This window comes from Poecilia reticulata, chromosome 15, assembly GCF_904066995.2.
Source record: "Poecilia reticulata chromosome 15, P_reticulata-male-v2, whole genome shotgun sequence".
NCBI classification, from domain to species: domain Eukaryota; kingdom Metazoa; phylum Chordata; class Actinopteri; order Cyprinodontiformes; family Poeciliidae; genus Poecilia; species Poecilia reticulata.
The window spans coordinates 22,849,811-22,876,620 of NC_088844.1; the positions used below are offsets into that span (position 1 = coordinate 22,849,811).

At 37.2% G+C, this 26,810-nt stretch overlaps 1 protein-coding gene across 1 annotated transcript; it reads right to left on the reverse strand.

Annotated features, from left to right (window-relative positions):
- Nucleotides 1–10,487: 10,487 nt before the first annotated feature.
- On the reverse strand, nucleotides 10,488–24,701 carry b3galnt2 (beta-1,3-N-acetylgalactosaminyltransferase 2). Its single transcript, XM_008430250.3, has 12 exons — nucleotides 24,327–24,701; nucleotides 22,703–22,829; nucleotides 22,183–22,283; nucleotides 18,372–18,571; nucleotides 18,117–18,212; nucleotides 16,374–16,484; nucleotides 16,203–16,281; nucleotides 15,525–15,708; nucleotides 14,387–14,512; nucleotides 14,127–14,286; nucleotides 13,403–13,459; nucleotides 10,488–11,990 (listed from the first exon to the last, which is right to left on the reverse strand). The coding sequence occupies exons 1-12, from the start codon at nucleotides 24,445–24,447 to the stop codon at nucleotides 11,853–11,855; spliced, it is 1,500 nt and encodes a 499-aa protein (XP_008428472.2). The 5' UTR covers nucleotides 24,448–24,701; the 3' UTR covers nucleotides 10,488–11,852.
- Nucleotides 24,702–26,810: the final 2,109 nt, after the last annotated feature.

Below are 26,810 nucleotides of genomic sequence, written 5' to 3' on the forward strand. Positions count from 1 at the left end.
TTGATAAACGGAGAAGAAAAAGCATAAAGTCGGTTTTGTAGAAACTTAAGTCCATGACATAAATCAAAGCTCTCTCATGGCTTTCATTTCTCCTCTCTGCTTTGGTGAGATTGATTTTTTTTTTCACCCACAGAGTCTTGAGTTGTGTTTGAGAAACAAACAGAATAGCTTTTGTATGAAGAGTCGTCGTCTCCCTCATGCTTTGGTTTGTTTCTCACTGAGCTGCGTCGCTCAGATCCACAATGATACAAAAAAAACAAAACAACAACCTTGATTTGGAGGGTGTAAACAGACTTGTCTTGTTTTTACTGTGTTTTTGTTGAGAAATTTCACTTTTAAAGTCCTGAGATGTTGCCATAGTTTTTACAGGTGTTTTTTTGTTTTGTTTTGTTTTTTTTACACCTCCACGCTGGCAGAAAGACAGTCGTCCTTCCATCAAGGACTGCTGGGCTGTTCCTGGCAGGGCATTGTGTTCCTCTTCAATCCGGCTGAGAAAATATGAAAAACATGTCCATGACAGCTGAATGGTTTCAATTAAACCAGCTTCCAGTTAAAACCATGTTCTGTCAATGCAGCTGAATAAAATACGCTTTAAATGACAGAATTATTAGTTTGCTGCGAGCATCCAATTATGCAGCGTGCAGCGTTCAGCGGGGTTGATCCCTCAGGAACCTCTGATTTCCATCTACTTCTTGCTCTCATCATAAAGCCGTTTGTCCAGTGACAGCCTTTTTTTTTTCTTTTCTTTTAAATTGGCTTTTCGGGCCAGAACGACGGCTTCACAGCAACAGAAGATTAAAAACTGTTGGGAAGCATCTTCTGGCTGCAGATTGGTGGTACTTGTGAGTGACAATAACAGCCAGCAGGGCTGACAAAATAAGCCCACAATGCCCAAGCTCGTGCTAATGAGTAAATGTGTCACACTTATGTCAAAAAAAAAAACAAAAACGTGCAGGAGTGGAGATCTGCTGCTGGGGGTCAGACTCTGTGTCAGAAGAAGAGTTCAAGATGGTGGGATGAGAAGAATGGATGGATTAGGGCCAGAGACGGCTATAAAAATCAGAAATAAAATGGTGTTTCTTTAAAAATGACAATGGAGTCCCTGTAGTAGATATTTAAAATGTTATTTTTTTTTCAAGAGGTCGGGTGATATTTGCAGCTCTAAAGTTTTAGTCAGGCAAATTTGGGGTCAAAAAAATTGTTCTTTGGATTATAAATACAGGAAGTCAGGTCTGCTCTGTCATAGTGAGGCCAAAAATATTTTTTCTTCACTTACCAGTTTGTCTAAATTTCTTATCGTGAGTAGATATTAAGTCATACATCTGTTCATACCAAACAAAATAATAATTACAGGTATTTTCAGTTTCTTCATTTGTCATTCATCTTCAATCCATCAATTCAATTTAGTTTACTTATATAGCACCAATTCACAACTAATGTCGTCACAATGGCATTTCAGTTTAAACATCCATTCCAACTGATCCTAGTTATCAAACAGAACAGTATTGTTAATTAATTATTCAAGGTAGCTTAAAAGGTTTCTAAATAAGGAAACCCAGCATAAGGAATGGCTCCTAAGTGGGTTATTGGAAATTAAAATCCCAAATTAGATATTTTTAAAAAAAATCTTTCCAATAAGTCTTAATTTTTGTGCAGGACCAAAAAATGTAGACGTGATTTCCCACCTGCAACCCCTCCAACATCGAGACGTATTTAAGCTCCTATAATACTGATGTTTTACACGCAACACATTTTTCCGACTTAACTATCACCAACTATTTAGAGAATCATCTTCAAATTTCATCAAACAACTGAGGTTCAGTTTGCAATATTCATGTCGGTCTTGTTGTGAGTCGTCGGTGCTCCCACAGCAACACATGTTCTCATGCATAATTCTGCCAGCTCCCAAAGACCCTCCCTGCGTCTGCATGTCCCATCAGGCTTGAAGAGGAAAAACAAAACACTTCCCACCTGCAGCTACTGTAACGTGTATAAATCTGTCTTGTTACAGCGAGATTTTACCCGTGACGCTCAGATTATTCACCATGGGGAGCTTTAGAGCACACAAACAACAGGACAGATGTGTGTTATTGTTTGAGGCTCTGATGGGGAGCTTAATGGCACCATCAGTCTCATCTCAGCTGGGATTTAGACTTCTCTGACAGAAATCCTGTGTTTCAAAACAGGGAAATGGGATTTTGAAGAAGTAGTGTTCACCGGGTTGGAGAGGTCTGATAAAAGATGCTCTCCGGGTGCATTAAGGGGAAGATGTAGGGTCCAGTGCTTTTGGAGAGGGCTTATGTCTGCTGCATCAATTTTCTTTTCATCAAATCCATCACTTGAAAACCTCCCAACCAAATGCAATGGCAAATGGCCCCAGCCCTCAACTGTGTCCGTTTGACACGATGACATTTCTTCTCCGCAGCGTCTCGCCACCCTGAGTGTCCTCCCCTAGCGGAGCCATCAATCAGTTTGTTCATACCGTACATAGATTAGCATTATGCCCACACTCCATGTCAACACACCACAGAAATGCCGCTTTTGCCGTTTTACAGCCACCATTAATATTTTTTTTGTTCATAATTGTTGCAAGTACATTTTTTTTAAAATGGGCCATTACACGTTAACTAATATTATTACATGCAAATAAAGATCATTACAATGACATATTAAGAATCTTTGTAGATAGGAACAAATGAGTATAATTCTGAAATGCGTAGAATAATCATTACATGATTTGAAGTTCACAGGATATATAAGAAAATAATTCTTTGCTGTTTAGGAACTGCGAAATTTATAACTATAATTTTTATTGTATTAGTTCTCATGATGGCTATAACTTGTCCTAGTGGTGACTGACGAGCGTAACATTTAGATGAAATTGCCACTGTAGTGTGCCACCCTTCTACAGTCTGTGCCCCCCGAAGAAAAAAAACAATCTAGACACGGCCCTGCAGCCGTTTCCAGGAGTCTCATCATCAGGCAGACGAGCTAATTCACGATCCTCCACAGACTGGATGACTGTCAGTAACGGCCGGGCTAATTATCTCTCACAAACAGTATCGCAGTAAATCTGCAAAGTTCCTGCGGCAGGGGTCAAGTGGGCTTATGAAACTCGCTCAGCGGTTCCTTCACTTCCTCAAAGTGTGTAATTACGTCCACCATCCAATAGCCGACCTTTCACCCAAACGTGTCGTGGAGACGATCCAAAGCTGTGTTCTGCAAATGTTTGCAGATAGTGGCAGCCCTTTTACCTCACTCTCCAGCGTAATGGCGCTGCTGTGGAAATGAGACTGGGAGCTGTGGGAGGGATTTCAAACTGTTTGCCCCAGTAGGACAGAGCCAGCCGTGTGTCTAATAATATCGCCTTGAATCCTGTGAATCAGAACCAGTTAGAAATGGTGGGTCTTTTGGATGCTGGCTGTCATGAATAAATGATTTCCTCTTTGAATGTTTGGTGCACACAGAGGAAGAGCTGACTAACAGGAATGTGTAGCACTCCATGAGGAAAATCTGGAGTTGTTTGAATGAGTATGCAGATGCACGGTGCTCCATAATTCCCTTTTTTCCTTTCTGGGAAGGCTGAGCTCTGTCGTCGTTTCATTACTCTCTGACAGAAGCACAATTTCCCTCTAAATGCACCGTGTGTTTAATTCCTACTTGACTGGGAGTTTTCTAGTTTGCTTCCAAGGACTCAGATTCTCCTTAAATCCTTTAAAAGTGGCCTTGATTAAACAGAATAGGTTTAACTGACAAAGACTTTGTTTATTAAGAGTTTTGCATCTGCAGTCACTGGATAGTGGTTCCCTTTGATTCTTGAAGGTCACTCAGATTGATTTTTCATACTTTGTCATGCTTTTTTTGTTTCTAATCTCTCCAGTCCTCATCCTAGTCTACAACAACATCAGAGGTGGGTACGAGCTACTTTTACTTGAGTAAAGTTTTAGGGAAAAAAAGCATTTTTATGAGTAGTTTTTATACAAAGTACTTTTTACTCTTACTTGAGTAACATTTCTGTATATTCTGAAGAAAGCGCAAACATATTTTATAATCAACACTTCACTTTTTTTAGTTAAAAAGAAGTTTTTGCATTATGTTTTTGTCTACCGAGTCTGTTGTCACTTTCGAGGTCAAGTGAATATTCAGTAAACGCCACATATTGTCACGTTTAAACAAATTTTACATGATTTTTTTTTTTTCTATTTTATTCACTCAATAATAAATATGAATAGTCAACTAAAAGAATGAAAAGGAGCAGAAAGAAGTATAAATTCCTAATACCTGCCCTCTTTCACTTAAATTAAGTATTCAGCTCAGATTGCTGCAGACATATTTAAAAAACACAAAAATACACAAAACATCCGCTTGTTCAATGCCATATTGCTTCATCACAATGATTTACAACTTTCTTTTAAACGCAGACAGATTCAGATTGTTTTTTTTCTCTCTCTCAGTGAAGATTGTTCCACAAAATGACACCTTTAATTGAAATCCATCTTTCCATTGTCGCTCTTCTGAATCTACACTTTTGGAAAATCTCAGCTCCTTTTAAGTTGTATTTGTTTTCTCTTTTTACAAATCTGTCCTGAAGAGTGTTAAAAAAAATTAGGAGATTTAGAAAAGTGGTTCTTCGGCTTAAAATTTTGAAATTATGTTGTTTATACATTTCTTCATTTTAGTCTTGAAATATAATTTCCACATAAAAATGTAAAAATTTTAAATCACTTATTACTCAGTACTTGATTAGCCTTTTCATCAAATATTTTTTTAAACTGCTGAGTAATTCATTGAATGGCTACTTTTTACTCTTACTTGAGTAAAAACATGTTGAAGTAGTGCTACTTTTACTAGATTACATTTTTTGCATTATATACCCACCTCTGGACAACGTGTCCATAAGGTAAAGTGGACAAGATTAAGACAAAGGAAGAATATTCAGGTTCAAAACAAAAATACGTAGAACACATGAGCAGTATCTGATAAGCAGCGTCTTTAAGACATAAAAAAAAAAGATCAGACAAAGCAGAACCAGGACCAGAGATGTTCTCTCTACCGTATGCCAAGTCTTCATCTAACAGCTCTGAGAATCAGCTTGTTTGTGCAAAAATTCAATTTTCTCTCTGTCAGACTGTTATCTTTGGTATATATTTTTTTAGAGATTGAGCTGAAGAAATGGGAACATATTGTTGCTTTGAGACAGACTGTTGGTACCAGAGGGGCCCCAATTTCCAATTTATTTATTCACTAGTTCTTTGCCAAGTTGTTAGTTATGTGTAGCCACAGACACAAGTTCATTTTTGAGCTTATAGGGACATTATTTTCCCTCCTGAATGATACAGTGCCTCGCATGAGGATTCAGTTCCCTTTGTCCTTATTTATATGCTGTATAACAACAATGGTGGTGCAGTTGGTAGCACTGTTGACTTGCAGCCATGCTCCAAACATAAGCGGAGATAAACAATGGATTAATGGATGTTACACTGCAAAAACAAAATCTTAGCAAGTAATTTTGGTCTAGTTTCCTCTAGTAAGATGAAACTAACTTACAAGTAACTTTTCAGCAACCTATAGGAACTTGTTTTAAGTCAATAACTCCTTAATATTTATGAAAAAGTATTAATTCCACTGACAGATTGTTTCACTTATATCAAGAAATTTTTCCAGACTCCAGAAATAAACTTATTGCTAAAAAATAAGCGCTTGAACCGTTTTTAGAAGCAGGAAAGTCCCAACTAGAAGTACAAAAAAAATTATTTTGCATAACAGAGCAGCACTGTAAAAGGGAGCTTACACCAGTTTACACACTTTCAGATTTTTTACCAAACACTCCTCTCTTCGTCAGAATTAAACACTACTTTGTGTTGCTCTGCCACAGAAAACGTGAAAGGCTTGCGACAAAATGTAGAAAAGCTCAAAGGATTTGAAGGTAGAGAACGGTGAATTAACAAAAACACATTCATCTGAAAGTCGTCAGGTACCGCCGGACCAGAAAAATGAAGCAAAATATCAAAGAAACCCTATAAAAGAGCTTCAGAGAGCATGGAGGGAACTACGAAGAGGACTTCAAAAGACTGCAACAAAGTCTAGCAGCTCAAAAAGAAAATGAGGGACCTCCTGCTAGTAGGCGTTATTAATCAAAATCACGTAACTGCATTTCCTTCGAGCAGATTAAGGAAAATTTGTTTTAATCATTGGTTGATGTGAAGCCTCCTGTGTCAGGCGGATCTTTTCAGAACAAAGGAGAGTCGTTTAGAAAATGAGGCTAAAGATATGAAATGGTGAAATGCTGCAAATATGTTCAGCTGATGTTTTCAGTTTACATGAAAATGATCTTATTTGATAGTAAACAGTTAATATTAAAACAAAGAACTGCATGAAAGGATGGGAAAATAACATGTTAAGATGGTAAAAATAAATAAATAAAATTTGATACAGCTGAAACCAGAAGTTCACATACAGCAAATAAAAAGAGATTTTTTTTTTCTCAATTTCAGAAATTAAATCAGACCAAACCTTCCCTGATTTAGGTCAGTCAGAATTACCAAAATTATTTATATTTGCTACATGCCAGAAAACTAAGCAGGAACATATTTTCCAGATAATACGTTGCAGAAAAAGTTGCAGTTAAGTTTTCTGCAACTTTCTTTGAATTTAGAAGTTCAAAACTGATCGGTATTAAAGATAACTGTCTTTTAAGTTGTACGACTTGAGTCAAACTTTTTTGGGTTTAATAGTTTACAGAAGTTCTGGTCCATTCCTTCTGACAGAATTGGTGGAACCGAGACAGATTTGTAGGCTGCCTCGTCTATATACGTACCTCTTCAGATCTACCCAGACGTTTTCCCAAGATTTTGACAGCCGTGTCAAAACATCAATTTTGTCTTTATGCTACTTTATAGCCACTTTGTCTGAATGTTTAGGGTTATTGCCCATTTGAAGACCAAAGCTTTAACTTTCTGGCTGATGTCTTTAGATGTTGCGTCAATATTTTTGAAGTGCACCAGTTTCTTCTGCAGAAAAGCAGATGCTGCCACCTCCGTACTTCAAAGTTAAGTTAAGAGAACACAATGCACAAAAAACGTTGCTACTAGATTTTCTGGCATTTAGCAAATAAAAATATTTTTTGTAATTCTAACTAATCTGAAACTAAAGAATCTGATTTTAACTGTATATTAGGGGATGTGGTACAGGTAAAGATGGACAATTCAACTTTAAGGAAAGACAAAAACATCAAAAAGCTCTGCTGATTGCCTCACAGCACATCTAGCAGTTTCTTTAAAATTGTGCACCCATTTCATGCCTCAACGAAGAAAAATTACATATATAGAGAACATATAATAGAGCGTCTGCAAAACCCATTAAAGAAAACAGGACTCAAATTTGTACCACCAACAAACCCTTTTATTCAATCTGCAGCATGAAGATGAGTTTGGGGAAGAAGTGAGACTCAAGATGAAAAGGATTTTCTAAACACAATTAAACGCAGCATGCTCCCCTCTATTTTCTACAGGCAGTTCCTTCCTCATGCTAAACTGATGATTGCACTTTCTCTGGGAAATATTAATAGAGTGAAAATTAGACAATGTGCTCTCTCTCTCTCTCGCTCTCTTGAAAAACTACATATGCTTGAGGACAGGCAATTTAACTGGTCTGGGTCTGTAATGATCAAACAGAGATGAATTGGATTCTGGGTCAGCCAGATTACATCTTTTCATTAAACCCAGTTTCACAGCTGCACAGCTCCACTAGTTCAGATTATTGATCTGTCGGAATTCTTCAGAAACGTTTTTTCAATCTGAAGCCGGTTTAGGAACGTTTTAGCATCTACATCTGGGGTTTGACACAGAAACTCTGAAAAGATTGCATTAATTTTGTCACATTACAAGTACACATTACAAGTAAAGTAGAGCATTATTATGAAATAAAAGGAAAAAGATGCAGTTTAAATTTTATCTTTAAAAATGAACTTAAAATGATTGTCCGAGTTTAATTTTACACCTGAAATCATAGCTGCAGCTCTATTAGGGCGTGTTTGTAGCATCTTTAAATGTATTTTTTTTATTCTCTCATGGATTTATAATAGAGCCTGGACTTTGACAAAGCCAGGGATCTGTAACCTTTACCTTTAAATAGACGTTTTTGCCGTCAGTCCAGCCAAATGCAACTCATTTAGAGAGTTGTGACAAAAATGTGAGAAATGTGACATGAACTTTTGTGAAAAGACAACTAAAAATGTTTAATGATCTGCAGTTGGAAATTTGTGGTCTTTTTTTTTTTTTAAATCTACCATTTTATTTGTTTTCAGGTTTTAAATCTAAGAAAGACATTCTGATATTTGTGGGAAAATAATGTAAACAAAAGAAAAGTTTCCAACATAATGGTAATAGCCTGCCTCAAAACCATCCAAGCAGCAGTGATGATGATACTCCACAGGATCATGAAACACGCTGCTAATCACCTCATTTGTTTTTGCTGCTCCTCTCCAAATCCCTATCTGGTTAGAAAGTCGGCAGAAAGACAGAGTCGAGAATCTAATCTAGGGCTGCAAACTAAAAATTATTTTATATTATTCTATTAATCGGATAAAAAATAAATTGTGCACTTTCTGCAAAGTTTTCATTTAAGGCTTTTTTATATACACAATTAGAAATACATTAAAAGATGCTAATAAATATTTAAATTATTTTTAAGTAAAAAAAAAATAGACATTTTATTCCTTTTTAGCAAAAGATGCATCGGTAGTTAAAAAATACTTCTAACATCAACACGTGAAAAGCTTAATCTAACATCAGTTCACTGTAGGGGTGATCTGTTCATTATTTTTTGGATTAACTGATTAATAACTGAGCAAAAGGTAATTAATAGATTTATTTTTGAACCAGACAAAGCTAAAACTGTCACTTAATGTTACTTAGGAAGTTTTACAATAGAACAAAGAAGTTTTGTTTTTTTTATCTTAAATGGAAAATTTATGTATTTTTTGTAAAGTTTTGGCTTGATTGCTGCTCTGAGTGTGTTTTTTCAGCAAATTGTCTTACTTTGAATCTGTATACTCCAATTAGTGATTAATCGATTACTAAATTAGTTGATAATTATTTCAGTCATCGTTTAAGTCCTAATTTAATCCTCGTCCATTATGATTGATGGAAGATTTAGTTTGAACTTCCTCCTTCTCTCCAGACTCCTTTTCAACTCCTCTTGGGGTACGTTCACACTGCAGCCTAAAGTGACCCAATTTAATTTTTTGTCAAATCGGATTATTTTGCCGTGGCCGTTCACACTTCCAAATACATGCGACTAGTACGTGAGCTCCAGTGTGAACTGTAAACAAGCTTAAACTGTCCCGCATGCGCAGTAGAGGGCGCAATAACGTCACACAGAGAGCGTGCTCAGTGTTTTGCCAACCTCCTTAAAAAAGAAGTGCTCAGTGTTTGCGGAAGTAAACGTGAATGCTAACGGTGTAGCACAGTTTACGATTTTTAAGTTGTCCGACTGAAGCCAACATATTAACAACTTAGTCCTCATTATTGTCTGCGATGGATGTTTTTATTCCCGTTTGCGTGCATCAGGGCGCAGAATAAGTTTGTCGAGCATCTATGACGTCGGATGAATGCGACGTGGACGCTATGGGGTTTATGATGGGGATACGTGTGGGATATCCAAACGGCCTGGGTCGCATTAAAAAAAATCCGACCTGTGTTGCTCCGACTGTCATGAAAAGATCAGATTAATTTATTACCGAAAAAAAAAAAGGTAATTGGGTTACTTCAGGCAGCAGTGTAAACGCAGCGTTAGTCGTCGCGTTAGTCGTAGTTCAATCTTTACAGATGTTAATCTGCTGTTTCTAGTGTAACGCTGCTTTGTGATGCTCCCATAAAAACAGTTTCACTACAGTTGTAGCGTGAAGAAAAGTGAAGAAGTTCAAAGTGTATGAATACATTTATAGCGACTGATAAACTTTCTATTCGAGAAGCCTGAGGAGAATCCAAACACAATACATTACACAAATCTGCAACTAAACATGCTCCAGTTTGTCCCCAGTTCCAGTTCAGCTGATTTCATCATCTGGTATCATCTGTATGTACGACTGAGCAGGCCTGCAAATCAAGGATTTAGAGGATTTGGGATATGTCAGTGAGTGACAACGTTTCCACATCGCTCATCAAAGTTAAGACAAAAATCAATAACTCCATAATCTACAGAGGCACTCGTACAGAAAGCGAGATTATTTTTCATCTCCCGTGTCATTTCCACGCCGCTCTCGGCTCACGACGAGGGGCTCCGAGCCAAATCAGAGGGAGAAGCTGATGGGCTGGAAAAAATGGCGTGCTTATCTAAGCTGAGAGAGTGGAACAGATGCAGGATGTGGCAGGATGTGTTATCATGAAGCCGAGAGAAAGGATGAGAGGAGGAGAGAGGAATATCTGCTGCCATGTCAGGACCTCTTGGTTGGCAGAGAAAAATAAATAAAAATCCAAACAAAACAGTTGTATAATTCTGCTTTAATAAAATATGAAGCATCAGCTTTCATTATTTACGAAAACAAACAGCCTGGGGGGGATCTTAGCTGTCGGAACTCAGCTTCGATCTGCTGTCTTCTGATCAACATCGATCAGTTCTTCAAAGATTTTCCAGCAGATTTCTGCTTCCTGTCGCTTCAACACAATTACTGGAGGAGGATTTCTTATTCCTTTTAAAGAAGACTCAAGTCTACTGACTTCATGTTTGCAGAGGTCGAGTTTCCAGCCGGAAATAAACACCAAGCAAAGTCTTCATCTCTCTTCTTGGGTTCTTTGTTCACCTCTGAGAGCGTCTGCTTGTTGAAGCATCCGATTCAGTCGCTCAAGACGTCTGAGACGTACGGAACGATGGCGAACAAACACGGTAAGGCCACATCACTCACTATTTGCACGAGAACTGATACAGTACAAAGAGTTGCTGCTTGTGAGAAATCTACAAACGTTGAAGGGGGGGTGACATGTTCACAAAATAAAGCAACTCGTCTTTAAAATGCTATTAAATATTCCCTTTAGATCACATTATTAAAGCCTTCTAGAAGTAATTCTGTACATGATTCTTCTCCATCACTAAAACTTTTGTAAAATTGTTAAAACTAACAAGAATTACTGACAGTAAAGTACAAGTAAATCTGAGTTTAAAGATGCAATATGCAACTTTTATTAAAATATGTTTGTTTTTTTTACATATCTATTAAAACTGTCACCATGTTATCGCAGTTTGCTATGAGACAGATAATCAGTGAAAACATCTCCACTGCTCCTGACCAAAAACAACCAATCAGAGCCAGGAGGAGGGTCTTAGCGCTGTCAATCAACCTCGTGTTCTTGCTTCTAAATGTGCTAAAGGCACAGAAGCGACTTACATATTCAGGAAAATTGTTTTTCTGCCATCATGCTCACTAATCTGAGCATTCATGACAGGTTGTGCTAGCTGCAGCATAGCAGATAGCAATGGCGGGAGGGAGAGGGAAGATGAGCAGCGCAAAGATGCACCTCCAGACTCTGACTGGTTGTTTCTACTTATCACTGGGAGCACTGGGAGAAGCCAGAGGAGTTTGATTTGTTCACAGATTATCTGTCACCACGTAGTGATTGTTTCAACAAATATAAATATTTTTTTTATAAAAGGTACATACCGCATCTTTAAAACAAACCCTTTATCTGCAGATTGTTTATTTTAATATTTTCAACATTATAATTCAGAAGAAAATCACTTCAAGTCTTTGCATCGTAGCAGAATATTGAACCACCGCTGAGTTTGACGTTTTAAGAAAATGAACGAGTGAAGAAGTGTTTTCTTTTTACCCACAGTGCCACTGGAGCGGACCAGGATCAGCGGTCCCAGGGACACCTGCAGGGGTCTCCGCAGGTCCTCTTCCTGTCCCAGAGGACACGCAGCTCCTTGGCCGTGTGCTGTGGAGACGACAGCATGTCCAGGTAGCATTCCTTTTCACACAGCCAGCCGGCGTCCTGCAGATAGATGTCAACTCATTATCTGCAACAGACTCTGGTTATTATGGAGCGTGGATTAGTTACGGACATGCGCAACTCAGAAATGCCTCAAAATGAACTTATCTTTTGTTGACGGAGTATAATATCAAAATCAAATTGTTATTTTTTCAATCCCACATTAGAAAAGTTATATTTTTAAGATTAGAGTCTCATTTCTCTAAGCCATTTCTTTGCTGCACAAACAACAAAATCTTACCAAGAATTTTTCTTCTAGTTTCCAGTGCAAATATTTTGATTACAATAAGCAGTAAACCAATTAATGGCATGAAATCAATTAATCACAATGTTCTCCTTTATAATTGTTGAAAAGCCATTTTGAGAAACAGCAAACATTTGACACCCAGTGCAAAGTAATTAGTTTGCACTACCTGCTACTTTTGCCTGTTTTCCCTGTCTGAGCTGAATAATTATTATTTAAAGTGCAATTTTAATTAAAGAGACTTTATTGTTGTTTCCATTTTGTTTAATTTTTGATATTTAAATATTTTCTACTGTTAAATGTTTTTCAGAAATTATTTTTTTTAAATCTTTGAGTGGATACATGTGTAGCAATAAACCATTATTACATTTTTGTTCAAAATGTGACAATACTATTGTTTATTTCAATAATTTCTGGGACAATTTATCATCAAGCAAAATTTGTTAATGTGACAGGCCTAATCTTGACAAAACTAACAAGATATAAGCAAATATTTGTTCGATTTATTCAAATTAAAGGTGGAATTTTTCTAGATTTTCAATGTGAGATTGAGAGACTAGTATAACAGATTTATTTATTTTAAGAGTTTTGACACATCTTTGCCAGGCGGGTCAATGAAGGAAACGGTGTGTTGCTAAATGACATCAAAAATAAATGCCACATAAATGTATTATAAAACTTGTTTGCACTACACAGCTGTTTTCCAACTTAAAAATATCTGCAAACTAGTTGAAGCATGCTAGATTAACGGGAAACAAAGCTCTGCCTCCAACTCTGCTGAAATGCATTTGATTGAAATTGAATTTATTAAACTGATAACATCATAAAAGGTTATTAAACATGACTTCTGCTCCAATTTCCTTTACGAAAGAAGATGGTATCTGTAAAATAATGACTTACAAACAAATGTACGTATAAAGGTCAGTTTTCTTTCATGCAGCTTTGATTTTATGTTACGTGCAAATGCTGCTGCTTTCCTCTGGAGGAAACATTATTTGTATGCATTATTCATTTCCCTTCTTGAGTTTTTCTCTCTTAATGTCAAACTCTGACCTTTGTGAATCCAGTGGTAATAAAGGTGTACAGTGAACATCGGACACAACAATGTAGAGCATCAAAAGCCTGATTAGTTGTTTTGCAGCTCAGAAAATGTGAATCTCATTTGTTTCACCTGATATTTCTGCGGCCCGACGGCTGCCATCCATATCCCCATGCTCACGTCTTCTCCCTGTAACAAAACAATCCCGACGGGTCGCTGATTTTTTTAGTAATGATTATCTGTCACGGCCGCTAAGCATGACGGCTTATCAGGGCGATTGTAGATAAAAAGCAAAAAAGACTGAATTTCAGCCAAAAACTCAGAAATTTTGAGATTAATCTCAGAAATTTTCTTAAAAAAAACAAAACACACATTTTAGGGTTTCAAAAGTCTAATCATAAGTTTCCATGTTTTTTCTATTAAATGTCTGGGACTAATCTCAAAATTTATTAATTTCTAATAGCAAATTTTCAACTTTTCAAACAAAAATTTCACTGTTTTTTTATAGAAAATTTCACAAATGAAATTGCAAAATTTGGAGGTTTTTGCCAAATTGTTTAAGCTTTTGGAAAATTTCTTACTTTCAAAAGTAAATATTTTGGCCTTTAAAACTCAGGAATCTCCCTTTCGTTCCGTAAAATTTCTGAGTTCTTTGTAGCAAATTTTCAACTTTACAAACCTCAAATTTCTCCGGTTTTTTCTAGAAAATTTCTGAGATTAATCTCAAAATTTCTCAGTTTTCTAGCTAATTTTTTGACTTTTCAAACTCATAAATTTCCATGGTTTTTTTTGGCAGAAATATGCTCTTTTTTTTCCATCTCCATCTAAAGTTATAGCTTTATAACTTTATCTCTACCTGATAGGCTTTCAGCTTCTCTGCATTGCTGGCGAGCCACTGGACAAGGTCACGAGAAACCACGTATCCCGAGCCGCAGGCGAACGCCGGGTAAGCCGGGCTGGCGTACTCCAGCTCCTGCCACTTCCCGATCCGATCCACGGCCCAGCTCTGCCTGAAACTGGGTCGGGAGGTAATATACAGTCAAAGGCAGAACCGAGGAAAGAAAAAAAAAAAAGAGACATCATCATCATCAAGATCCGACACTGAGCTGTCCTTACTTCCCCCACCAGAAGTTTCTGCGCTTCAGACCCTTGTGGTCAATTTTCATTAACACCGAGTCCACGTCGATGTAACAATCATCATCCGTCTTCAGCAGCAGATTAAAGTCAGCGTTTCCGACAGACCTGTCAGAAAAGGGAATTTGCAACTTTAATTAAAAAAAAGCACTCGATTGTTTGCAATATATCAGAGCAGATTTATTCTCAAATACCACCGAGAGAGAGAAGAGGACAAGAAGTCTGCAGATAACCTTAAAAGAGCACCCACTCCTGGTAAAATACCAGAGAAAATGAGACCATGACACAAAATTTCCAATATAGTTTTGTGCAATAAATCCCACACAACTCGACAAAAAAAATAAAATAAAAAATAGTTGGGGAGATATTTTATTACTCCCCTGAGGAAAGTCGTTGCCACGACAGCAGCAGTGAAGCCATTTAAAACAAAACCCACAGAAAACTTGAAACATGAGCGCATTAGTAACATAAGGACATTTTCATCAAATATCTATACACTGTACAATATATAACGATGTATAGAGTCAAATAAATAACTGAATGGAAGATCCAGATATGATTGTTTGTAGGAGAGTTTAATGGCTGCTAGCAGGGATCAGAAATGAAGAGAAAAAATAAATAAATAAAAATGTTGCATAACCTGCTGCAGATTTAGTACTTCCTGGCATCAATTAGAGTCAATCTGATTAATCTGAAATAAGGCTGTAGCACTGTTACTTCGCAGAGGATCTGCAGGCTTCAGCAAGATATCTTCCATGCTGAGGAATCAGAAGATGCTTAAACAACCTTTCAGTTTAAGGCTGTTGCAGATTTGTTGATTTAGTTAACCTGTTGGAGATTATTTATTATACTCCTGTTTTATCGCATCTCAAAAACAGGAATGCGTACACTTTCTAGACCCACTGCAGCTGTCAATTTAAAGCCCGCTACCGCTCAGGGAGTACATTCTGCTATCTGATGACTCACAACGGCGAAGCTTCTCCGACTGACTGATTGCAGCCGTAATTTTAGCACAAAGACGTTTTGAGGCGACGGCATGCTTTCATTTCAGGTTGCTGATTTCCTCCGAGGGCTCAGGCAATTTGGAGACAGAGAATCGAGTCATTAGCACTTGGCATACCATTTATAGAACTGAAGCAACTTGGAAGGCACGTTCCTGTAGGTGTCCACTACGTCTACGAACACCACATCGCCATGCCTGAGGCTTTCCTCCTGCAGAGTGGCGTCCTCCCGCCTCAAACTTGAGGCGTGCTTCTCCATCCTGGCAGCGCGGCCTCGCAGGAGCCCGGACAATCCGTCTTCATCTGACACCCAGGTACCCACATGGAGGTAATCGGGAGCAAAACCATAGAAGAAGACAAGAGTTTTTAGATGCTGCAAGGATTTATTCTGCTAGATTTTCAACAAAAGCGCATTCTTGAGAGATGATAGCTAATTACTGGCTGTCAAAACAATGATAAAGCTGCAGCATGTTACAAAATGGATCATTAGGTCTGTTTTCAGAGATGCTGAAAGATTAATTTAACTTTTTTTCAACACAAAATGGCTACGAATTCATTCTCAGACAGAAACAGATGTAAGCACATACGAGTAACAATCAATAATCCAACAACAACAGGTGTCCATTTGGCATAAGCGCAGGAGCTTTCAGGTATCTCTTAACCTGCCAGAATGAGCGATGTCTTTTGGAGCTTTTAGATTGGAATCATCTTTTTCATAACAGATGGCTCTGGGAGGGATACTGATTGAACACTTTTCATAAAAAGTGCAGCTAAATCAACGCCGTCGCAGGACTAACCGTAGATGGTAAATGTGAATCCTCCAGCCAAACCGGGAAATCCAAGAGCACTTCTGTGAGGCAAGACGCCTTCTGCAATCTACATTTCCAAAGAGCAAAACAACGGTTTTATACTCTGAAATATGTAAATATCTCTCCCGGTGCGGCTTTCTTTGAGACGTAAATACTTACAGAGGAGATCTTGAGGACACCGCCGCCATCATTGAGCTCCACGGACGAGGAGTTGACGGTGGTGAGCGGAGCAGAGTCCTGGCTCTCCCAAACCAGCGTCCCCTCAAAACCCTAAACAAAAACTAATTCATTCAGGTGCATGATGTTCAGGTTTTACAATGATTTAAATAAAACAAATGACTTAACTTTTACACATTTTGTCATATGGTTGCATGTATTTGCACTGCATCTCCAGAACCAGAACCAAACATGCAGAAGCAGCATTCAGCTTCTTTGCACCACAAATCTGGAACAAACTTCCAGAAAACTGCAAAATAGCCGAAACACTGAGTTTCTTTATATCAAGACTAAAACCCACCTGTTTTTAGTTGCCTTTGAACCATTACACTGGATTACAATCTTGTCTGTTTGTTTTTTCAACTGAATTATGACTATTCTGAACCACTAAATACAAAAATGACACCCATTTTTCTCAATCACGTCAGGTTTATATTCAAATTTTTATTCAGTGTGAATCAGTTACTTGAATAACTCTTAAGTTCAAGAAAAAACAGTTAAAAGAAATTCATCGACATGCAGACATGGACTCGGCCAGAACAGGAAAGCTGTCTGTTTAGACAGACATTTAAAAAAATATATATTTATTTATAATTCTTAGTTTGTTCATTTTTAGTTACTATTTACTTAATTTTTTTTCTTTTCTCTTACATTATTCTATTTTGAACTTTGAATGTTGTAGTCTTTCTCTGGAAAACAAATTTATAACAGCTGCTTTATTTATCAAGATGCACAAGTCTACATTTCTTTTCTTCTTAAGTACTGAAATTGGCATTATGTTATTGTGGATGTATGTCCTGTAAAATTTGCTTCCTTGGAAATCAATAAAAATAAAAGACTTGGGTTTTGTTTGCCTGTTGTGTGGATGTTTCCATCATCTCTATAAATGCAAAGCTGGTGGAGAAATACCCCAAAATGGCATGCAGCTGTAACTCTGACATATAACTGCAGCAAGAAATAATCCAGCAAAGTATTTATTTAACGGGATGAAGAACGTTTCATATTTTTATTTGCACTACATTGTGTTGGTCTAGTAGTGTATAAAATATCACAAATTTGCTTTTTTTAAAGGTAAAAACCTTTGTTATCTAGTATGATTCAGATTTTTCCAAACAAAACTACATTAAAGGTTAATGTAAAACCTAGATACTCCATTCTTGAGGTTTCACCGCCATGTGAAAAAAAGTGATTTTCTCAATGAGGAATGAGTAAAACAAAATGTTTAAAATGTTACAGCATGCAGAGCAGCACTGCTTCAGACTTGAATTAAAAATAGGAGCGGACTTAAAAGTTTTATTACAATATTTAGTGGTAATATTGTGATAATGAAAAGTGACAGTAAGAACTATTACTGTTTTAGGTAACTATATGGCTGCTCTTGAAATACACATAAAGCATGATTTCAATCACTATAACTGCATTAAACATTTTTTTTATTTATTGCTATTTATTAATACACATATATTGAAAAAAGAGTGGAAAAAGATAGCATATAATCCTGACAACACTCAGGATCATTTTTGTTCACATTAAATATACAGATATTAGGATTTAAAAGAAAATTTCAATAAAAAAAAAAAAACAAGGAATGAGCTATCTGTAAAAAAATTCCATGTTTTTGACTCAAGCCTGAGGGTTTTTTTCCCCGGTTTTTTGAAGTGCGGCACCCTGAGTGGAGAAACTGACCTTGGGCAAGATGAACTGCTCCACTGGTTTGTACCACACCCAGTTCACCAAAGTCCCCATGCTGATGGAGCTGAAGCGGGCTGTAACCACAGCCTCCTGCAGAGAGAAAAGAAAAACTGGAGTTATTAAAGAATCAAGAGCGATCCACAACAAAACACGAAAGCATCAGTTTTTTAAAAGCGAGGTCAGCCGAGTCCTCCAGCTGCCCCCAAGCTCAGTTTCTACCGAGCCTCACAGATAAAAGCGCTCCATCACCTCCTGGTCCAGCTGCAGAAGCTTCACCGTCACGTTGCCATGCAGCTCCGGCCGCGTCCCGCTGGAAAACACCCCGAGCCGGGTGATCACCACCGGGTGCAGGACTTTAAAGTCCAGAGCGATGGCCGACACGTCGGCGGCGACGAGCAGCGAGGGGTCGGCCACCGTCACGATCTCCATCTCCGCATCCTGACCCGACACTGCATCACAGGTGGTCGGAAAAACGCATTTAATATTTATTACTAACATGCACACAGTGTTTTTTCCTGTGATAAACACTCAGCATCTTTAAAGGAAGAGAAAAAAAAACTCTTTAAAGCAACACTAGCAGCTCTCTGAGGAGCTGGTTTTCTGGATTGCTTGCTTCAAAGTGAGCTCCTGCTCACCAGCGTGGCTTCTTAATTACAAAAAGAGAAGTTTATTATTCGGGAGATCAATGGAAAGATCAAGGCTGTTAAAGAGAAGCAGGGTTTTCACTTTAGATGCAATCTGCACCAGTTTCACTGCTCCATCCAAAATAAAGGCAATTAGAGGTGAGGAATCACAGGGAGTGAGCAGCGGTTCATCAAACCAAATGTTTTTCTCCCTGACAGACTGGAATTGAACTGCAGCATCTGAAGATGTAGGTGATGTTTCTGTGCTGATTAAATACAAAAGCTTAGCCTGTGCAAGCTTTTCAAAACAAATGGAGCTCCTGCTTGCAAAGCCCTGTTTGTGATTTGTAGAATCGCTGTAACATTAGTAATAAAGCTTAATTATCATTTGCAGTAATTTTATTTAAATTAGATTTGGCAACTAGATACTTTTGAATCTGTTTTTGTTTTGAAGCAATTCAGCTGGAGCATGATTCGTGTCCTGTAGTGTTATTAGCATTAGCCTACTGCGTATTTAGTAACATTAGCTTTGATAGTTTGTTTAGAAAAATGAGCATAAGTTAGTTTGTTCAGATATTTGAAGACTTTCCAAACTATTACTGCAGTTTGAAAGAAGCAAAAGTGTAGAACCATAGAGATGTACTTTTTCTTCCTGCTACTCTACGATGATAATTAACTACACAGACTTCAATTCTGCATTATCAGTTAATTTGAGGGAGTGTGTTGGGATGAGTTTTGTTGAGAATTTGTGCAGTAAAAATCAGCAACAGTTAATGTTTTTTAAGTGAAACGCTGGTTCATGTCATCTGAGCCAACAGAGATGCAGCAGCAAAAGCAACAAACGCTAAGTTCACTCAACATCCACCTGGTGTGACAGAGGAGAGAGCGTCTGCACAGTCATCCTGAATTAAGCGGTGGTGACAGAGGGGAAATGCATGAAGTGAGTGTTACACAATAGGCAGACTTTCACATAGTAATCCTGCTTGTCTATCTCACAGAACTTCAAAGACCAAACCTGCTTTATTTATAGCGCACTTTGAAATAAAATGTGATTTGCAAACTGGTGTACATCTGTGTAGTATATATGAACAACATATGTACATGTATAAACCATAAAAAAATGGATTATGAAGTATCTGTAAATAAAATAGCTGATTTTAAATAATGTTCTCCTCCTTTTAGCATTTCCATACTTTATTTTTTTTCTTGCCAATTTTGTTTTTTTTACATATTGTTTTTAAAATTAAGTTTTTTTGTGAAGCTTTATATCTGTTGCTGCTGTTAACCCTGAATCTCCCCTTTGCACAGCAATAAATGCCATTTCTATTCTATTCTTTTTCCATTCTTTTCCAAACCTGGAAAAAATCTTAAACGTCATGTTTTTTCCAAAGTGCAGAGAATAGCATTTGTTCTGAAAATAATTAGCATTATTAAGCATGTCTCATTGATACACTGAGGTATGAAACAAGTTTCTTTTCAAATAAACCATGAAAACTGCTTTACCTCACTATAAAAAACGTTTTCTAACAAAATTAAGGATTTAAAATACAGCATTTTGTTCTTTTGCTATATAACTTGAAAGCCTGGTAGGTCAGAGTAATTATTTACCCGAGCTGAATATCAGAAGGAGCTACGTGCAAAGTACAAGCTCATTTAAAAAAAACTAGAGCAAAGTTTTAAGGGGCTAATTAACATTCATCTCATTGTAGTCCCTGAGACAAATGCAGCACAAACAAACACGTTTCAGCAACAAATTAACTTGTGCTTTGACCTGAATCCAGAGTCCAGCGGCTAACTGTCTTTAAAAGCAGCCGCTGTCTCTCTTTTCTCTTCCAATTACACTGAGCACCTCACACTGAAGCAGCCTGCGATTCGGAGGCAAATCACGTCAATGCGTGTGGCCATTAACACGGCGGCGGTGAGCGAGGGAAAATAAAACGCTGCTCTGACCTTAAAGGCTGTCGTCTGAAAAAAAAAAGTCCATTCTGATGAGCAGTAATTATGTTTTTGTGCCAAGCAGAAAACACGGAGCTGGACCGACTCTGTGAAGGTGAGAGACGGTAACAATCACTGCAGACGTCCAATCTGACAATTGATTCTGTCCAATTACAGCATAGATAGATGGTGCATCTGAGCACAGCTGGAGGGATAACCTTGATAAAAAATAAATAAATAAATAAAACACCACTGATTTACTGTGGCAACATTTTTAAGCATATATATTTTTTAGTGCATCTGATATTTCACTTAAATTAACTGCTTTTTTTCCAGGTTTATTAAAAACGTCCTTGCAGATAACCTCTAATTTGATGCAGGTGGCGTCCAAATCTCAAACATGTGACAAATATATCCATTTGGTATGCTGTTAAGTTAAAAAAGTTTCTAATATATGAATTTACTCATTTAGAGGCTTTGAAATTATCCAGAAATAGTAGAAAAAGTACTTTACATAGTGTTTGTTAATATGGTAAACATTGAGTGTGGACTTGTGTTTTTATTCAGTTAATGAGAGAATATCTGGATCTTTGAATGTGTAAAAAGTCAGAGCTCTGAGATGGTATTATGTCCAAAATAATATCTTGTCGACGTTTTTGAGTCTAAAGAATGTAATTCCAACAATCTGAACTCACTAATTCCCTTCAATTAATCGCATAATAAATTGTAATTATTCTCATAATCTGCATGTTTTATCATTTTTCTCTTTTCTGTTTTTCTACCAAAAAGTAACTAACTGATAATCTAAAACTTTGCTTTAATCTGTGGCAATGGATATAGTATCGTTGCTTAATTAAATCAGTAGAGATTAGATATTAGTAATCAAAGCTTAGTGTGATTAATAATAAATGCTGCTGGTGTCAGAAGTCAGTTCTCGTTGATTCTTTTTAATCTTTAGTTAAAGTGTTTATTTCAGATTTACCTCTGAATAAAAGCAACAAAAATATTAAGAAATGCTCTTCTTTACTTTTATGTGATAAATTGAGCTCAATAAAACTTAAGAGTTCACTGTTCAGAGAAACTTAGAGGTGATAAAGGTAATTTGTTTATTTTGTAAGTGAAGTTCAGTAGCCTTTTGTGGGCCAGCTGAGCAGCAGTGCACAGCAGTAGGTGGAGGAGGGGCGATGTTTTATTAATCAGCGCCTAGCTTCATTTTCTAAGCTCTACTTTTCATATTAGTGAGCCGTTTCTTGTTTCATCTGCAGCAGACTTAGTCAGTCAGTCATTTCTGCAAAAGCCTTGGATGGAGAAAAGAAAGTTGTCCTTGAGCTGTGGGTGAGAATGAATAACGCTTTTTCACCTCTTTTTTTTTCTGAATACTCATTCTTTTCATTCTCCCAACTCCTCTGCCGTTGTTTTGCCTCCGCTGCTTCTGACAGCGCGCTGCAGGCAGAGGAGTGTTTGTTAATGCCAGTCCGCAGATCTCGACCTTTTACTCTCACCTGGCTCGCTGAAGTTCAGGAGGGAGCAAGAGTACGGATCCTCCCTGTCCTCGTCCGGGATGGGACAGCCATGTCGACCCACAATGAACTTCACCGCCACTCTGGAAGAACGAGCAGAAACACAGCAGCACGGTTCATTTAAAAATAATAATAATAATAATTTAGATATTTTTTTGTTGTTGTTATTTCGTGCAACATCATCCAGCTACAAACATCTCAAAAGCCTGTCCATCTCCCTCTCCACCCTCCATTACTATGGTTACCAGGGGGTTGCTTAAAGGCCATCCACACCTTATCGGTGCCCAGATCGCCGAACGAGAAGAATGAAAAGAGAGAACAACATTGGCCACTGGTCAGGCGGAGATAAAAGGATGGATTCCACAGTCAGGCATCTGTTGCCGGCTGGAGGCTTTATTTCCACTATACAAGTTCAGAGTGAAAATATATAAAAAAAAACAGAGAGAGAGAGAGAGAGAGAGAGAAAGGGCGATGAAGTTGGAGCGTTGGCTCACAAACAAACCTGTGCTGAAAGTGCGGGTGATCTGTAATGTAGCCCAGCCACGTGTCTCTTATTGCTTGCCGGAGGTCATGATGGTGCCTTGCGGACAGAACTCCCACCAAAACATCAAAGAAAGGCAAGCGCTCATCTGCATTGAAAATGTACAGATATTTACAGGTTCGGTTTGAAGTTTAAGGATTAATACCATTTGTTCATTCATTTCTATTGATCATAATGCATCGTCCATAGCCCAAACAGCAACTAAATAAATGCATCGGCCTGAGGATATATTGGGAATTCCTTCATTTTCTGTCAGAGTGAAAGCGACTGCCTCTATCAAAGATCCTGCAGAGCATATTCACTTTTATAAGCTATACTCCTTAGAAAATAAATAACCCAACATATCAGAATCCTCAGCTCAGATATCAGAAAACGCTATGAAATCTGTATTTTTGAGTTTCCAGTTTTCACAAAATTCAGCTGAACAGTCACTTCTTTTTTGTTGCAAGCTGATCTGGCAACTGAGGTGGGTAGAAAAGTGTAATAACATTAAATACAAATGACATGATGGCTAACTAAACACAAATAATTAAAACAAAACTAAATAAAATAAAACAAAACAAAACAAAGTGATCTGGAAACCTAGCTTTATTAAAACAAATATAACTGCATTGTAAAAAATAACCAAGAATGATGCAGAGAAATAGATAAATAAATAAATTAATTAATTAATTAAAAACACAAGTATCAAGCAGGGTAATAAATGGCAGTAACTTCATATGCAAGCTTAGTTTTATCATTGCTAATTTCTAATTTAATCTTTTTTGCAAAATACAGGTACATATTTACGACATGCTTTTCTAAAATAATTTAAATATATCACATTTTTAATGTGCCATTTCCTCAAACTTAAACTTAGCATCCGTTAATAACCTAGGTTTTCATATATGACAGTCACCAAATTTACTAATGCTAATCAAGGCACATTTTCATGTCTAAATTCTTTGGAAAAACAATTTAAAAAATAATAATAATATAATAAAAAATAATTACCTTTCTTACAATAGTAAAGGCAAATGTATGAACAAATATTAGGATTAGAACACAATACAGCCAAAACAAAGCACAAATTATTAAATAGACAAATTATAAATATTTATATAAGCAGGCAGAGATAACAGATTTAGTTTGTTCAATTATATTAAATAATTTATTCATCATCCATCCATCCATCCATCCATCAAGAGCAGTTTTATTTATACTCAAGTGTCAAAGAAGATTCCTCGTGATTCTATAAGAGGTAATCCGTGTAAAGACAGCATAAAGAACCAGATTACACACACAATCCAGGGTCTAAAGTGGGTCTTTATCTACAGTCTGGGGATAAAAGGCTGAGATGCTGCGCTCCCTGACTATCCCAGCAACGCCCAGCACTACTGAACTGGAATATTCACATTATTTATCCACAAAACGCACAGAACAACACACATTATTATGCAGCTTAGCCATTAACTACCTGTTCGCACACAAACTGAATAACACACCGGGCGGTAACAGGCAAAGTTAGCCAGCTGCTATCACGTAAAAAAGTTCCGAGGCTTCGCAGAGGTAAAGCCCGGATAGGGAGGCTAAAAATTAAAAGTACCCGAGCGTGTGCTGTTCTCCAGCGGGGTGAAGAAGAAGGAGAAGGAGGGTCGTTGTGCCAACCACAAGTGCACCAGGACGGCGACAGCACAGGGCAGCAGGAAGAGCGCTAGCCTCCGCATGGACGGAGCCCTTCATTCAGCCGCAGCAGGCTTGAGCTGGAGCGGAGTGGAGCCTCTTCCTGAGCCGCACGGCGCTGCGTGGTGTGAGCCGCTCCGTGTGTGCGCTTCATTTCAGCTCCGCAGATCTCCGCCGGGCTCCCAGCACTACCTCTAGTCCTGCCTCCGCTGCTCAGGGAGCTGGACCAATGGGAGGCGGCGAATTCTGCCGTGGTGCATTCTGGGAAGTGAAGTTGGAGCGTATAGCTAGGAAGCTAGTCAAAAAAATAAATTAAAAGAAAAGAAAAGAAACTATAAAATATTATATAAAATAAAATAAAAATTAAATTAAAGTAATAAATCTCCCACTTACGTCAGAATACTAAGGACATTGTAGATAGAAAAAAAGTTAGTTTCCGCCCAAATTCTTAGATTAATCTCAGAAACTTTCCCCAAAAAACTTGGACGTTTTTCCATTAGAAAAGTCAAAACTTAGCTAGAAATTTTTTTTAGATTAATCTCAGATATTTTCTAGAAAAAAAAATATTTTTGAAATTAATCTTCTCTATTTAGTAATTTCTGAGATTAATCTTAAAATATGGAAGGCTAGCCATCTAAAATAAAATGCAATTTTAGAATTGTACCATATAAAAGGCGAACATAATAGACAACCTTAAGCATCTTCTTCATGAGATAGTGACGCAAAAGAGTGTCTTCAGTCAGAGGCTTCTTCAGGACAATACAAATTATAACAGCATTGAGTTTCCCTCTGGGATTAATCAGAATTTAATAATTTAGTTTAAAAAATTGTTATTATAATTATTACTATCACATCTTTTTCTGATAAAGAACAGTAAATAGGTAGTTTGATATCTCATAAATTAAAGCACTATAGTCAGCCTTCTTGTGTTTATAGCATAAAAACACTTTAATTTCCTTCAGTTTCCTTAATTCAGCTTCCCTTCTTTCCCCTTCAGTTTGCTCTGCGAGTATCTAATGAAAACAGAAAAACACTGTGAACAGAATACAAAATTAGAATATGAATCATTTTAATCTTGGAAAAAACCCATAGTGACATGTTTTAGATTTAGGTTTGCTTAGAGGAGAACTTTATCAAACCCTTTTGTTCGTGCAAGCCATAAATCATTTAAGCAGAATCCTCTGTGCATGGAGATGGATGCATGAAGATGATTTCCTCTGACTCTGAAAGCATTAGTGTTTTTCATACAGAGGAGGGGAGGCTGCAGCCTTAAGAAAAGCTTTGATGCAGCAGATTTTATTTGTATTGATTTGTATAAAATTTGGTGTTGCATAAAAGGCAGATTAAAAAAAACTCAACACCTTTTCTATTGATGAATAACAATGTAATAGGGTAAAATCAATGAGAAACTGATTCAAAATAATATACGGTGGTTGTTAGTAAAAATAAAATGAATTAAGTTTATTCTATATACGCCCTTATTTTACAAACACAATTATTTTTCCAGAAAAGTTTTTCTCAGAATAACTCTTTGGTTTCTTAGCAATTTAAACAACATTTATTGACATCCCTGGTAAATATGTATTGTTATTTTCTCCCCTGTTATTGATAAATTGAGGACAGAAAAGAGTTTGAGCTTAATGTTGCGTCAGGCATAAAGTCAATCTCAATCTCAATCTCAATCTCGTCTCTCAAAAAGCACTTGAAGTTCCTTCACTTTCAAAAGTGAGGCGGTGCCACCAAATTTTATGCAATTCCTCTATGTCACCTGTACATCAGAGAAAATGTAATAATTAATTTTTTCTTAGTTAATCTTTGAGCGTATGATGCATAAAACTTTGTTAGTTTAGAAAGCTTTCTTAAAGCTTGATGTTTGTAGTAGGTTTGTGTGTCTCAGCGTGCAATGATAGATTTTTGTTTGTTTTTTCCACTATGTTTCCAAGGTGCAAGAGGTGAAAACATATATATATGTTATTTCATTCTCTTTTAGTGCATACATCCAGCAGCAGGCAGCAGCACAGAGCAAATCAATAAGGGTGTCCTCTGTGTACCTGCTGTGTATCTGCTGCAGCACCTGAAACTGCTGGAGGCTTTTAGTGATGACCTACTAGGTGACCAACATGGGCAGTTGCCCAGGGCAGCATTAACCAGTGGGATGAGGGCTGCATGAATAACAGAAAACAAAACAAAACAGAAAATATTGCAAATATGTGTTAGGAGAAACATATACTTCATCCTCAAAATTTTATTATTTCATGTTTTACTTTACCCTTTAAGACCTAATTTTCAAATCCCCACCTGAATATTTTTGTTTATTTTCATTGTACGAAGTTCTTTAAAAGTCCTGTGTGTAAAGATATTTGCCCATTTCTCCATAACAACTGGAACTTTCAAAATCTAGCAAGCT

Coding starts and splice junctions, on each gene's coding strand:
- b3galnt2 (XM_008430250.3), bottom strand. CDS start 24,447: ATGCGGAGGCTAGCGCTCTTCCTGCTGCCCTGTGCTGTCGCCGTCCTG. Junction 14,287..14,386: donor AGAAACTTCTGGTGGGGGAA/GTAAGGACAGCT, acceptor CTCCCGACCCAG/TTTCAGGCAGAGCTGGGCCG. Junction 13,460..14,126: donor AGAAGCTGAAAGCCTATCAG/GTAGAGATAAAG, acceptor GTTTTGTTACAG/GGAGAAGACGTGAGCATGGG.